Raw genomic sequence first — 15,232 nt, 5'->3', positions numbered from 1 at the left:
TATTTTTAGTAAATTAGTTAATAGTTAGATAGTTATTGGTTAGCTAGCTAATTGTGTTGCCGGCGTGCATCCATCGTTTGCGTTGAATAGCGATGCAAAAGCTCAATCTTCAAAGAAATAGGGAAGAAAATCCTGCAGAGATGTGACCCATCGTTTGCGTAAGCAATGACTCGCCAGCCTAATCCGAACATGGATAGCACGCTTGATGTCTGACCGTGGAGTGGAGCACTGCAGTAGCTGACCTTTAAGAATGGTCCCAGTGGGGGGCGGGTCTTCCCGTCCAGCACAACCAAGCGGTTCGCGCCGGCGACCGGCGGGAGGCCAAAACAAGGCCGGCAGGCCCCGTCGCCAGCGGATCCTACGGTCCCATCCCAATCGTAAATCGCGCGCCGTCCCGATCATCCTGACTCTTCTGTCTCTGCCTCGTGCGCTGTCCGTGCCCGGTTTTTATTGCGCTTCTATTCTGGTCTCCAAGCCGGTGACGGTGAACCGATCACCACACACCAAGCCAACCCCGCTTCTATTCCGCGTGGACATATCGACAAGACAGCCAGCGGCGAGAAGTCGACGCCGGCAGTCTGGTGCAACACAGCGATCCAGTAGGTAGGTCAAACCGAGGCGGCGACGAAGTACGAACAGAGGGCAGGACGCAGTCAGCGCGGCGCGCCCAGGCCCCGAGGCCGAGCGATCTGGTGACGGCACGGCAGCATGGCCGAGGCGACGGGCCACGGCGGCCGCGTCGTCGACCTCTCGGGGGCCGAGATCCGCGGGGACCTCGAGGATCGCAACCCGCCCATCTTCCTCCCTCGCCAGCCCGCCGCGTCCCCGCTCCTCGCCCTCGACATCGGAGGTACCTACATACCTACCTACGGCGACGCTACTTCAATTCCGCGCGCCTGCCTGCCTGCCTGCCTTCTTACGGAGCGGCGTTGGGGGTTCCTGGCGCTCGTATGGTAGGGACTCTGATCAAGCTGGTGTACACGGCGAGCCGCGGCGGAGGGGCCGACGGGACGGACCTGCGCTTCGCCAAGTTCGAGAGGCGACGCCTACAGGAGTGCTTCAACTTCATCCGGGCGGAGGGGCTCCTCGCCAGCAATGCTGGTACGGACGTCTCTGCCTATGCCGCTCATCCTCTAGCTCGTTTGGTTTTCGCATCACGATATACTGAGAGAGTTGTGTGCTTCCGTTGTTTGTTGGTGGGGAGAAATGGGTAGGAAAGCGAGATGCTTGGTGCCACTATGTCGGTCACTAATTCGTCAGGAATTGGGATATTCCCTACCGCATGTAGAAATGTCCATTGTAGCAGAAGATCAGCTCTCAACGTATCTACTTTAGGTTCCCCTTGGGGTGGAAAAAAGGCTATCTGAATTGACAACCACTCTACTCCGATACTCAACGTATCTACATAGGCTTAGCAATTTCCTTTGTCAACCAAGGCTGCCAAGGTGCCTGTGACGCTGGCATTTCATTTCATCTGTGCAAATTTTCAGTTACATGATATTGTTATTTACTGCAAATTAAACTTTAACTTTCTCGTTTGCTTATAAAAAAAGGCAATCTAAATCGACAACTACTCTACTCCCGATACTCGGATAAATAGATCCAGTAATTTCCTTTGTCAACCAGGAGCACCGAGGTGCATGTATGTAGCACCAACAATTCATCTCGTTTGTGCAATTTTCAGCTACATGATATTGTTTTTTTTACTGCAAGTTAAATTTCAACTTTCTTGTTTTCTTACGTCATTGGTGCACTGTTTTATTGCGGATTAAATTGTAATTTTGTATGTCATGGACGAGGCCAGGCGGAGAAGGCGTGACCCTGAAGGTAACTTACTCTTTTGCTAATGTATTTGTAACCAAAATGATACCAAATACATTAATTAATTCAATGCAAAGAGTACATGTCCACATTTAGCAGTTATCACATTTTTTTGCAAGGTCATTCTGGCATGTTTACCACTAATCCTTGCACAAACAAAGTATCACCAAAAATTTCCAACAAACTTTGATGATTCCACCATGATGTGAATATATTTGTACTCCTGTTTATATTTGATGGTAAATAATTGTTCAATTATTTTTTTCCACAGGCACTTTGTCACTGACAACTCTTACAAAGTTAGATAAATAATGTTTTTATGTATAGAGTTACATAAATATTTGTTTAGTATGTTAAAAGAAACAGGGTATAACTGTTTTTGTAGCTTTCAAAAAAAAGCTTTTGCCTAGCTCCCAAGTATGATATCTTATTTTTACTTTTAGTTATTAAACTACCGTTTTCAAATCTTCCTTCTGGTGTCCCTAGCATTGTTCATCCAGAACAGAAGATTATTGGATGACATGTACATCATTTTATTTTTTTCAAAGAATTGAGAAAAGTTTATGATAGATATTATGCACAGGCTACAGGTGGTGGAGCATATAAATTTGCTGACGATTTCCTGGAGAAACTAGGTGTTTGTCTTGACAAGCTTGATGAAATGGATAGTGTCGTTTCTGGAGCAAACTTTTTGTTGCAGGTCAGTGTCGGTCCTTGGCTGCTCGTCATATCACCCTATTTCACTGACAAATATCCTTGCATGTCTTGTATCAGTATTAATCTTTTTTTTACTTTTCTCATTCACTATGTTAGATAGTCAGCAAATCACAATTTATTTATTTATTTATTGTGATGAAGGGCATGTTTTTTTCCATTTAACTGATGCTACATCTTACAGAGTATTCCTGGCGCAGCCTTCACACACATGAATGGACTGAGGAATCCAGTAGATGTTTCCCCAAATAATTTGTTTCCTTACCTTCTTGTCAATATTGGCTCAGGAGTTAGTATACTGAAGGTTGCACTTCTTCACTGGGGTACTTTTTGAAAGTTCATTACAATGTAACTCATGTGACCGTATGTTGTTAAGTATAATGTAGGTTACTGGAAACAGAAAGTTTGAAAGGGTAACTGGGACGCACATTGGTGGTGGTACCATGTTTGGTTTAGCAAAACTTTTAACAGGCTGTAAGAGGTAATATCCAACCTTCTGCATCATGCAACTTGTTTACTGTTTTCCCCATACTAACCTGTTACAATTCTTTTAGCTATGATGAATTCTTGCAATTAAGCCAGAAAGGGGACAACTTTGTTCTTGATTTAATTGTCAAGGATATATGTGGAGAGCTTGTCTGCCAGAAGGTTTGTCTTCATCATTCTCTTGTTATATTCTAATAGAACATACAATTCCTCTTCTGTGATGATGTTGTGATTTTTTTGTTTTCTGGTATGGTATGGTATGGTATGCATGCTTGCATTTTATGGTTTGGCTTTTGGTGGGCTACTACTGTTTGAGTGTGTAGGACTGTAGGTTCATTCCTTTTTTTGGTTGGCTGAATGCTGACTGTATCATGACTTAGGATTTCCCTCCTGAAAACCTTACATAGAATTCCATAACAACCTACAGAGTTACAAATATTAAAATTGTTAGTGCTATACTTTCTTGATTACTCACTTTCCTAGCACTACCAAATCAGTGTGACACTATCTGCTTGACACACACTGTTTAATCTTTAAAATGTTTGGTGACATCCATCCATCCATCTGGGTTGTGTTGTGCATGTAAGGTTTCTTGTATACATTCTAGCCCCATTTTTTCTTAATATAATGATACACATCTCTTCTGCATGTTCGAGAAAAAAAATCCATCCATCTGTGTTTTCTGATGGCTAGATTGATTTACCTGTGCATTTGCATGTATGTGCTATATCTTGTCCAATATTGTATGTTTGTTTTGTATATAAAGGAAGATAATACTTATCTTTAAATAATTAATATTTTACAGTTCTTGTGTCAAGATTTGGCCATTCTTATGAAAAAAGTATTTGTTCATTTGGGTATTAACAGGACTTCTATTTAGCTTTATAGGAGTTTTTCTTGATTTTACATTCCTGGAGGTGGTAGGCTATGCTTTTAGTTTTCGTAAGTCTATGTAATTTCTCTAATGATATCTAATGTTTTATGGTTTGTATCTAGTATCAACTAGAGAGGACACCAATTTCAGGAATGACTGTTTAACCATTAGACATTTTGTTGTGTTTAACTTTATCTATCCTTTCCCCTCTCATGATGGAGCATTAGTCCTCATGAATGGTTGACTCATCCTTTTATATGTGCCAGCAAGGGCTTTCAACATCAACTCTTGCTTCTAGCTTTGGGAAAGTTATTACTTCTAAGAAGAAGCTGACAGACTACAAGCCTGAAGACCTTGCATCCACATTGTTGAGCGCCTTTACCTATAACATTGCACAAGTGAGTTTCTTTTTTTCTGCCTGTCTGCTTGTTATAAATATAGACTTCTTACCTTAGAATAAGGATACCGTGCGTGTGCGCGCGCCGTCGGCGGGGGAAAGTGGAGGGAGAACAATAAATTATGTTAGCTATTTGCATCTTATGACACCCAGTATTCTTTATTGAAATAATAAATAATCTAAATCTGGATATATTTACTTGGTGTTTATGGTAGGGGGAGGGAGAACAATAAATTAGCTACTTGCATCTTATGGCACCAAGTATCCTTTATTGAAAGAAATAATCTAAATCTGGATATATTTACTTGTTGTTTAACCCCTCTTGCTAAACTTTAGTGTCGAGAATGGAAGTATGCTGACTTATTTTTATTGTGTTAGATGGTTCGGTAGAAAGATTCACATATGAACTAGTTTTGTGAATGGGCCCCAACAAGATAGGAGCACTGTCAGTGACTGGTCAATATTGGGTTTCATCTATTTTTGTTGTTCAATATTATTGTTATCAACTCATGATTGTTGTCCATCAGATTGCTTTCCTTGTTGCATCACTTTTGGGCCTCCGAAGGGTTTTCTTCGGTGGATCATATATACGTGGTCACAAAAGCACGATGGAAAATATTTCTTATGCAATTGATTTCTGGTAAGCATCTGCAATTAATCTCTGTTTATACATTTGTTAATATGAAAAGGAGAAAAATGAATGCCATATTTCAGTTCCTGTCTCTGAATCTCTACCTTTATCATTATGAAGATTCTGTGTTCAATATTTCTTTTGGTAGGATTTCTGTTAGTCTATCATGGCAAGAATCTAAGCATATCTGATCTATCATTGATCAGGTCACAGAGCCAAATGCAAGCAGTATTTTTGCGACATGAAGGGTATTTGGGAGCACTTGGTGCCCTGATGAGTTATGGGGATCCAAGTGGTGAAAATCTTACCCTCGAGGAGAAGGTAAGTTTCAACAAAGATATTCTATGCCACTTATCATTGCCTGATATGGCTTATGTGGGATCGGCTGGATTTAGGGGGAGTGCACCAGGAAGAATGCACGAGTAGAGATGATTGGGAGGATGAACGCAAGTGGTAGGGAGACCGGGGATGAACACAGCCGCTGTGGGCACCAGGGCGAGGGGAAGAACTCGCCAGGATGACCCAAGAGCTGAGCCAGCCGGCATCAACTTCTTAGATGAGAAACCCTAGTTACAAACTAAGGCCCCTTTATAACTCAGGTGGCCTAACAACTTATCTCCTAGACTTAAGGAACTTATCTGCTAGACTCCAGGACTAATCTGAACCGACTCCAACAATACTGAGATAAACTAGGGAATAAGGGATAAGCCCAGGGAGGGGATAAGCTCAGGGGCCTTCCCTACTTCTTGTTGCGCCTAGTATACTGGCGCCCTAGGAAAGAGTCCACAACATTTCCCTCCTTCCCGACAAAAAGCTCGTCCTCGAGCTTGAAATCTGGGTAGTGTAGCTTGAAGTCTTCCATCTGTTCCCAGGCCGTATCTGTCTCTGAACGGCCCAGCCACTTCACCAATACTTCCCAAACGCCTCTGTTAATTCTTGCTCGCAGCACATGTTCAGGTGTTGGAATGACTCGGCCATGTAACAATGGTGGCAGAGGAACTATCTGGTCCGGGGCCGAGCCTTCAAACCTCTTCAGGAGCGACACATGAAAGACGTCATGAATCCGAGCATTCCTGGGTAACTGTAGTTTGTATGAAACTGTCCCAATCTTCTGCAGCACCTGATAAGGACCAAAGAACTTGGGGCTCAGCTTGGTAGGAGCTGCTGATGTTACCCCCACCGCTGTGCGCTGCTGTAGTCTTAGCCAAACCCAATCTCCCACATTGAACTCCACCTCCCGACGACGCTTGTCGTGGTATTGCTTCATGGTCACCTGAGCCTGTATGAGACGATCTTTAATGTCTGCCAAGAAGTCATCCCTGTCCCGGAGCTGTTTGTCTACTGCTGCCACATTTGAACCGCCCTGCTGATATTGGATCAAGGGTGGAGGATCCCTTCCATAGACCACTCTGAAGGGGGAACATTGGAGTGCAGTCTGATAGGATGAGTTATAGCAAAACTCTGCCCATGGGAGCCACTTTAGCCATGACTTGGGCCGATCACCCGCTAGGCAGCGAAGGTACATGGTTATGATTCTGTTAACCACCTCGGATTGGCCATCAGACTGGGGGTGGAAGGCTGAGCTCATGTGCAACTTGACTCCCGCTAACCGGAATAACTCTGTCCAAAACAAGCTAGTAAAGACTGTATCCCGGTCACTTACAATAGAGCATGGGATGCCATGTAGTTTCACAATATCATCAAAAAAAACTTTGGCCACTGAGGCTGCCGAATACGGATGTCCCAATGCAATGAAGTGACTATACTTTGAAAATCGGTCAACCACTGTGAGCACGACCGATTTCCCACCCACTTTTGGAAACCCGTCAATAAAATCCATTGAAATATCAGCCCATACCATAGAGGGGATTGGCAATGGCTGTAGCAGACCTGCCGGATGAAGATGGTCTGTTTTGTTGCGTTGGCATGTAGAACAGCCGCGTACAAATTCCTTCACACGTTGTAAAGCCATCCGGCTATAAAAAGAGGAACGCCATCGACACACTGTCTTCTGGACTCCTTCATGCCCCGCGTCATGTGCTTGAGCAAGCAGTGCCGGCCATAGGGACGAGGAATCAGGAATGAATACCTTGCCCTGGAACAGCAGAATACCATCAGTTTCAGCCCACCCTGGTGGGGCTGTTCCCGCTGCCAACTGTGCTCGAATTGCTGCTGCCTGAGAATCTGAACTGGATTCAGCTCTAAGAGTATCAAATAGGTCAAAAGTTGGTGATGAGATGTTGTAAACAGCCCCAGTATCTTCCTCCCGACGGGATAAGGCGTCGGCTGCTCCGTTGAGTTTACCTGGTCTATACTCTACTGTAATATCATAACCAAACAACTTGCTAACCCAAGTGTGCTGCGGAATTGTGGACAACCTTTGATCCAATAGGAATTTCAAACTGTAATGGTCTGTTCTGACAGTGAATGGGCGGCCCCATATGTATGGTCGCCAGTGACGGACAGCCTTCACCAACCCTATCAACTCTCTCTCATATGCTGGTAACTTCTGATGGTGAGGAGAGACTGGCCTGCTGAAATAAGCAATGGCGCCGTCTCCCTGGTGCAAGACAGCCCCGAAACCGGCCCCGGAAGCGTCACAATCAATGAAGAACCGCTGAGCAAAGTCTGGTAATTGAAGAAGAGGTGCTGTGATCAGAGCCTGTTTCAGCTGACAGAACGCCTCATTGGCTTCTACGGTCCATCTGAATGCCTCCTTTTTGAGCAGTGCCGTGAGAGGGGCAGCGATGGCACCATACCCTGCAATGAATTTCCGATAGTACCCGGTGAGGCCTAGGAACCCTCTGAGAGCCCGGAGTGTCTGGGGAGGTGGCCATGATTCCACTGCATCAACTTTGGAAGGATCCATGGCTACTCCTACTGCTGAAATAATGTGGCCAAGGTATGCAACTTCAGATTTGCCAAAGGAACATTTGGGTTGCTTGAGGGCGAGTTGGTTGGCACGGAGCAACTGAAACACCTGCTTCACATGCTGTAGGTGCTGTGTCCATGATGAGCTATAAATTAAAATGTCGTCAAAGAACACCAGGACAAACTTCCGGATGAATGGCTTGAGGATCTCATTCATTAGTGCCTGGAAAGTGGATGGTGCATTAGTTAGGCCGAATGGCATTACCAGGAATTCGAAGTGGCCACAATGTGTTCGAAAAGCTGTCTTGTGGATGTCCTCTGGATGCATTCGGACTTGGTGATACCCACTGCGAAGATCCAACTTGGTGAAGAAGCTGGCGCCACAGAGTTCATCCAGTAACTCATCCACAACGGGAATTGGGAATTTATCCTTCACTGTTTTTGCATTCAGCTCGCGGTAGTCAATGCAGAATCGCCAAGTATTGTCAGCCTTCTTGACTAGCAGAACAGGGGAGGAAAATCCGGACGTGCTCTGGCGAATGATTCCTTGCTGCATCATCTGATCACACTGGCGTTCGATCTCATCTTTGAGGAGTTGAGGATATCGGTATGGTCGTACTGCTACTGGTGCTGTTCCAGGTAACAGTCTTATGTGATGATCATGTCGGCGCGATGGTGGTAGTCCCTGTGGCTCCTCAAACAGATCAGAGAATGAGGTCAGAAGTGCCTCCAGACACTCCCGGCTCATATCCAGTGATGAGCAGCGAGGGGTAGCGCCACCAACGCCAGTCCACCGGATCATTCTTCCTTGCCTCCAGAATGTCATGGTATGCTTGTCGAAGTTGCAGACAATGGGCCCCAGTGATCGTAGCCATTGAACTCCTAACACCAGATCTAGTCCATCCAAGGGTAGGGAATAGCAGGATGTTGTAAACTGTTCTTGGCCAATGGTGAGGGTTGCGGTTACGCGGCCCTTGCTGGTTATGCGCTCACCGTTTGCCACCTTAACAGAGAGGCCGGCCAAGGGTGTCACCTGTAAGCCCAGGCGCGAGATAGCAGCATCACTCAGGAATGTATGGGTGGATCCAGAGTCAACGAGCGCTGTGAGGGTTATGCCGTTGATGGAGACCGGAAGCTTGAGTGTGTCTGTGACATCTATCCCAGTCATGGCGTGCAGAGAAATGCCCAGGTCCTCCGGTAGCTCACTCTCGGCTGGAATGCCTTCGTCGTCCATCTCGAGCAAAAACACGCCGCGGCCTGTGCACTTGTGATCTGGCGTGTACTTTTCCGGGCAATGGTAGCATTCCCATCTGGCACGTTTGGCGGCGACCTCGTCAGGTGTGAGTCGACGGAGGCGAGGCCGGCTTGTCGCTGAAGTTGCTGGACGTGCCCCTGAACCTGCTGATGATCTGGATGAGGCTGTTGCAGGTGTGTATGACGTCTTGCCGGGGCTGGGTGTGGTACCCAAGCGCCGCTCATATGCTCTGGCCAAGTGGAGGGCATGCTGAAGGGTGGATGGCCTCTCCAACTCGACGTCAGTGCGGAGCGGCTCCCCTAGGCCGGCGGTGAACATGTTGGTCTGCTGCTTCTGAGACATGTCATCGCAGCGGCACAATAACCTTAGAAACTGACGCTGGTACTCCTCAACAGTGCCGGTCCTGTATAGTTCCTTGAGGTCAGCCATGCCATTGGTCCGCAGAGGAGGTCCAAATCTCATTTGGAGGAAGTCCGCGAAGCGCGACCATGTAAGAACACCGCCTGTGTCGCGTTCCAGTGTGTAAAACCATTCTGCCGCCACACCCTCAAGGTGCAGGGAGGCCTGCCATACTTTCTCGTCTTCCCATGTCCGCATTCCTCGAAAATATGTATCGCACTTGTTGAGCCAAGGCAGTGGATCAGACTCACCATCATACTGTGGGAAGTTGACTCTGGGACTGGGGGGTGGGTCGTCTTCAAATCGCTCCCGGTTGCTGGCACTCCTGGTATGATCAATGTTTGCACCGCGGCCATGGGGGGCTGATCCCGATCCCCCGATCTGGCCGGTGCCCAACTGGACGGACGTCGAGGGGTCTTGTGGTCCAGTCGGTGAAGAGCCTCCGGGTTGGCCTTCCAATCGTGCTAGCCGCTGGTCATGAGAATCCATCCTGGAGTTGAGCGTGGCGAGCTGCGCCAAAATTCTGTCCAGTTTGGCAGAATCGGTCAGAGTGGCAGGATCGTCGTCGATGCCGGACATGGTGGTCGATGCGTCTTTTGCCTCTGATACCAAATTGATATGGCTTATGTGGGATCGGCTGGATTTAGGGGGAGTGCACCAGGAAGAATGCACGAGTAGAGATGATTGGGAGGATGAACGCAAGTGGTAGGGAGACCGGGGATGAACACAGCCGCTGTGGGCACCAGGGCGAGGGGAAGAACTCGCCAGGATGACCCAAGAGCTGAGCCAGCCGGCATCAACTTCTTAGATGAGAAACCCTAGTTACAAACTAAGGCCCCTTTATAACTCAGGTGGCCTAACAACTTATCTCCTAGACTTAAGGAACTTATCTGCTAGACTCCAGGACTAATCTGAACCGACTCCAACAATACTGAGATAAACTAGGGAATAAGGGATAAGCCCAGGGAGGGGATAAGCTCAGGGGCCTTCCCTACTTCTTGTTGCGCCTAGTATACTGGCGCCCTAGGAAAGAGTCCACAACATTGCCTTATGCACAATCTCCTGCTCCTCTATGTACAAGGAAAATGCTTCTATCCACTGTTATTATGCTAAAGTGAACCGACATTACAACCAATGTTTCTTTGATTGGTGGATGAGAGTTGCCACTTCGTTCTCAGGGGAAGTGAAGTAAGCTTTGGATTCGCTAAGATGTTGTGGATAATCGTAGCAACTGTGTGTTCAATGGAGTTATTCCCAACATTCAGCTTGTGATTAAAACTATTCTTGAGGAGGCTCATCTCTGGTGCCTTGCTGTTGCTAAAGGATTAACACATTTAGAAGTGGTCGGCTGGTCGCTAGGTAGATGGCTTGACTTTGTTCAGGTCTGATCGCACGTTTTTACTGCAATCGGCACAAATGTAACTCACATTATTTGGGTGTGGGCGCGGTGGTTGTTGTTTAGGTTTTGTATGACACTCTCCTTAATGCAAGGATACACGAGTGTCTTGTGTTTTCGAGAAGAAAAGCTAATGTAAACCAGAGTTTGAGGGCTGACCTTCACCAGTCCATTTTTAATATGTTCTATGAACTTTTTCAGTATTCAACGTAGGTGACTACTGATTACAGAAGTATAGATTCAATGTAGGTTCTACATACAGCTATTTATGTTTTCCAAGATAAAATGTCGTGTTTTTCATGATCTACCTTTTTTTTCATACAGGAGCCTCATCACGAATCAGCACCAGTTGATGGGACATCAGCGGATGAAGAGAGTGATAGCAACATATTTCCTTACCTTCTTGTAAATATTGGATCAGGTGTCAGCATGATAGAGGTTCTCCAGTATACTGCTTCTCTTTCTATTAATTTCTTATATTCTTCACATGTCATTTGTTAACAACAATGTGCTTCCAAAGATCTTATTATCAATAACATGCTTTTATGAGCAGGTAATTGGTAAGGGAAAGTTTGAAAGAATTATAGGATCCCATCTAGGCGGCGGTACTATCCTTGGTCTTGCTAGGCTTTTGACTGGTTGTTCAAGGTATTATCCAATTAGTGGTATAAGACTTCCTTATGGCTAGACAATTAATATTTTTTCCTTTCAGTTACGAAGAATTCCTGGAGTTGAGCCAGAGGGGCAATAATCTGTCTGTCGATTTGACTGTGGGGGACATATATGGGGAAGAAGGTTATCCGAAGGTACTTATCCACTCTTTGAAAAGTTGACCTTCAGTGTGGATTTTTTCCTGGTAGTATGCAGCAGTTCTAACAAAATCAAATGTTTATTAGTATCACACTGCTTATACTGGTTGATCACCTGAGAGGTAATCTATTCTGAAGAAGGAAAATAAATTAAGACAAATATGTATCAAATTGCACCTGCGTTTGAGCATCATGGGATAAATTATACCCCCTCTGTTTTTTTATTTGTCGCATTTTAGTACAAAAATGAACTAGCAGGCGACAAATATTCGAGAATGGAGGTAGTAATAATTAGCTATCATTATTTCTATCAGTTCTTTTTCCTCTGTGTCAGATTGGCCTTCCAGCATCCACTACTGCGGCTAGCTTTGGAAAAGTGAACTCAAGCAAACTTTCTGAGTATAAAGTAGAGGATCTTGCTGCAGCCTTACTGAATTCTTTCACATACAACATTGGACAGGTATTCTTTGCAGATATTATGGTTTCTATGTGTGATTTATCAGTTACCCTGACAATATTGTTTTTTACTTCTCTTCTAGATAGCCTACTTTGTGGCTAATCTTTCAGGCCTGAAGAGAATTTTCTTCCGAGGTGCTTATGTCTGTGGTCATGAGAAGACTATGGACAAGATTTCTCGTTCCCTAAAATATTGGTAAGAAACTTAATCAAGACACAGTGATTAACTATTGCAATGAACATAAATTCGCAATCCAGCACCATGACTGAATTGTTCCTCGCCCACTAAGTCAATAGTTCCTTACCCCTTTTGTTGATTGTTTCCAGGTCCAAAGGTGAAGTTCAGACGACATTTCTATGCCATGAAGGGTTCTTGGGAACACTAGGTGCATTTTGGAGTTATGAGAACATGGGGATCGACAGTTTGGCGGCACATGAAGTCATCAGGGAAGTCTTGCTTGGTGCACCATACACAGGGCAATTCCCATCTTTACCTGTCACTCAACAACAGGAGAATGTAAGCACAATATATTTGCATGTAGCAACCTATACAAAATAATTTGCCAATGCCTACCTCAAGTTCTCAACAATTTCTTTCTCTTGTTATGGTTTTTTTGTTGGCTTGTGCTTCGTTTAGGGAGAACATGGTACTCTCGAAGGGGAAGTAGAAAGCTTACGACATGACAATGCCTTGCTGAAGGCTGAGGTTGAGCGATTACAAAAGGAGAATGCGTTGCTAAGAGCTAAGTTGGTAAGATCAGGCGAGACTTCAACATTGTGATTTGTAACACAATAAAAAGGGCGAGCCGCAGCTTGTTGTAAATTTTATCTGTTTAGAAAATGGCTCAAAATGTAACTCATATAGGAAAACTGAATTCTGGAAAAGAAATGCCAATTAGCATTGTTCATCTAGTGAGCCTTGTTGTATAATTATTTATATATTCTTTATACAAGAGCCTATGTATTTGCTCCGTTCATGTAATCTTGTTCCTGTAAATGTTGTATAAATAGTTACCAAAATCCAGTAAGTATCCGGCTTTGTAATTTTGTCGAAATAGTAGTGTATGTTTCCAAGTTCCCTTTGGAAAAAAACTTTGGGTGAGATTGAAGCGTTCTTTTTTAGACTTCTGAGGCTGCCCGCAGTGGTTACTGGACGTCCTACGCTATGGGCGATGCAGTCACAGGATGCAGTAAAAACAAGCTGCAGCGGTAGACTCGAAATCCATCCCTACCGTAGAGTTGCTTGTCTCTCACCTCACATCCAGCGTCCTCTCTCTCCTACCCTATCTTCTCTCTCGGGGCCCACGGTGGTGCGGAGTGGTGACAGCAAAGGAGTGGGTGGTGGGACCCACGGTGGGTATTTTGGATATATATTGATAAAAAATGTGGTAGTTTGTATAGAGTTGAGATATAGAGTAGTTGTGGATGCGGGAGTTTGGCTACTGTATTTTAAAATATTGATGACTAGGATAGAATATTCCTTTTAGAGTAGAAATTTAGAGTAGAATGAGTGTGGACAGCCTGATGTCCTTGAACTGAAAGATAAGAAATGACACGTCACTTATTGGTGGTCTCGGATACTGAAATGTGTTCGCATACTCTCCCTTCGTTCACATGTCATTAGATTTGTTCTAAGTCTAACTCAACATTTCTGACCTTGGTCATCATTTAAAAAAAATAGTTTCAAACATATGAACTAACTATATATTGTTGTGAATGTATCTCGTATACTGAATCTAGAAACATAAATTCTGTTGTTAACCTATAAATGTTTTAAGGAAAAAACAAATGATCAACGATAAAATTGTTTGATTTAGGATAAAACTAATATGACATGTAAAAATTGAAAGAGTATATTGAAGTATAACATAAGATAACAAATGATATGCAAATCTCATTATTGATTGTTTTAGGGCTATTTTAAAAACTCAAATGACCCTAGATCCTTGTCTTTTCTTAGGGTGAGTAATCCCAGGGGATGTTATTTCTATAATAGCTAGTTTGAGAACCACAAAACCGATAAGGGTTGGAGGGGCTATAATATGTATTATAGCCCCTCCAACGCTTATCGGTTTTGTGGCTCCCAAACTAGCCTTAAGACATTTAGTTCTTCATGGAAGAGAAACTCTCTCTAGGTTTAGCTTCCTTTATTTCCAAATTAGTCCTTATAGTGATCGTGATTCGTTAGGTCGATGGAATAGACGAATGATGTGAGCTGTACGTGGAGGTGCATTTAGGCCATCTGTTGGGTTTTGGTGGTTGGATAGCAAAATAATTAAAAGACTAATAAGTTCAATGAGTCGTCGAATAAATTTTTATTTAAAATGATGATGCTAAACCCGTGATGTTGCACAAATAAAGGAGAGAATATTTGAAGGGACTACGACATCGAAGAGGATGAATTAGTCAATCTAATTCAAAAACCAAGGCCTCTTATTTCACCTAGTTGAAAATTATTTATATGAAACTACGATTCTAACTAAATGTGTTGTTAACTCTATTGCAAATAATTATGCAACCTAGTTCTAAACGTATCAACTCGGCCTATTAACTAAGCTAGAAAGTTAAAACACATAATTAAGGTATACAATATACACGCGGAAACTAAAAAGCAAGAGGATACAAACTGTCATCAATGGCTCCACTATTTTACTGAGGTGTTGAGAAGCACCCAAACTTTTCCCTAGTTCTCTTTGGAGCCCCCCCATAAGGACGCCCACACGAGCACCAAGTTCCAGGTCTTTTCTATACGCAAGCGGGTCTCCGGTAGGGATGGCAATCATGTGGCAGGACACGAATATAGGGTTCGCGGACCCATACCCGTGAAACAAAACTCGACCTATGCTCGTACCCATATATGTTTGTGATCAATTCTATGTTAAAGCATATGCATAACAAAGCATATAGACTAACATCTCCCTAAGTGTATGTGTACATATGGTAAATGACAAAGCATATACATAATTAGAAAATTAATGCATAATGTGAGATTATCTATATAGTGCATAGAGAAAGCATGTTTACCAATTGAAAGACAGCAAAATAACACCATTTTAGGGATACCTCATGTAGAGATCCAATTGGACTTGGTATTAATTTGTATGATACCATTTGGAATTGAAA

At 44.1% G+C, this 15,232-nt stretch overlaps 1 protein-coding gene across 1 annotated transcript; it reads left to right on the top strand.

The window, feature by feature from the left end:
- Positions 1-502: 502 nt before the first annotated feature.
- Positions 503-13,166, top strand: LOC100280926 (uncharacterized). The gene is made up of 17 exons (NM_001153846.3): positions 503-850; positions 958-1,101; positions 1,805-1,827; positions 2,405-2,521; positions 2,720-2,839; positions 2,922-3,016; positions 3,090-3,183; positions 4,162-4,293; positions 4,820-4,932; positions 5,130-5,244; positions 11,169-11,282; positions 11,398-11,492; positions 11,557-11,650; positions 11,988-12,113; positions 12,193-12,305; positions 12,437-12,626; positions 12,747-13,166. The coding sequence occupies exons 1-17, from the start codon at positions 709-711 to the stop codon at positions 12,888-12,890; spliced, it is 1,971 nt and encodes a 656-aa protein (NP_001147318.1). The 5' UTR covers positions 503-708; the 3' UTR covers positions 12,891-13,166.
- Positions 13,167-15,232: the final 2,066 nt, after the last annotated feature.

Source organism: Zea mays, chromosome 9 (assembly GCF_902167145.1).
Source record: "Zea mays cultivar B73 chromosome 9, Zm-B73-REFERENCE-NAM-5.0, whole genome shotgun sequence".
Taxonomy (NCBI): Eukaryota; Viridiplantae; Streptophyta; class Magnoliopsida; order Poales; family Poaceae; genus Zea; species Zea mays.
The sequence above is the reverse complement of the archived record's forward strand: the minus strand, read 5'-3'. Positions and strand labels throughout refer to the sequence as shown.

Excerpts from the sequence above, each read along its gene's own strand:
- LOC100280926 (NM_001153846.3), top strand. The coding sequence starts at position 709 with ATGGCCGAGGCGACGGGCCACGGCGGCCGCGTCGTCGACCTCTCGGGG. Across the intron at positions 851-957 it reads CCTCGCCCTCGACATCGGAG|GGACTCTGATCAAGCTGGTG; the intron begins GTACCTACATAC and ends CTCGTATGGTAG. Across the intron at positions 1,102-1,804 it reads GCTCCTCGCCAGCAATGCTG|GCGGAGAAGGCGTGACCCTG; the intron begins GTACGGACGTCT and ends GGACGAGGCCAG.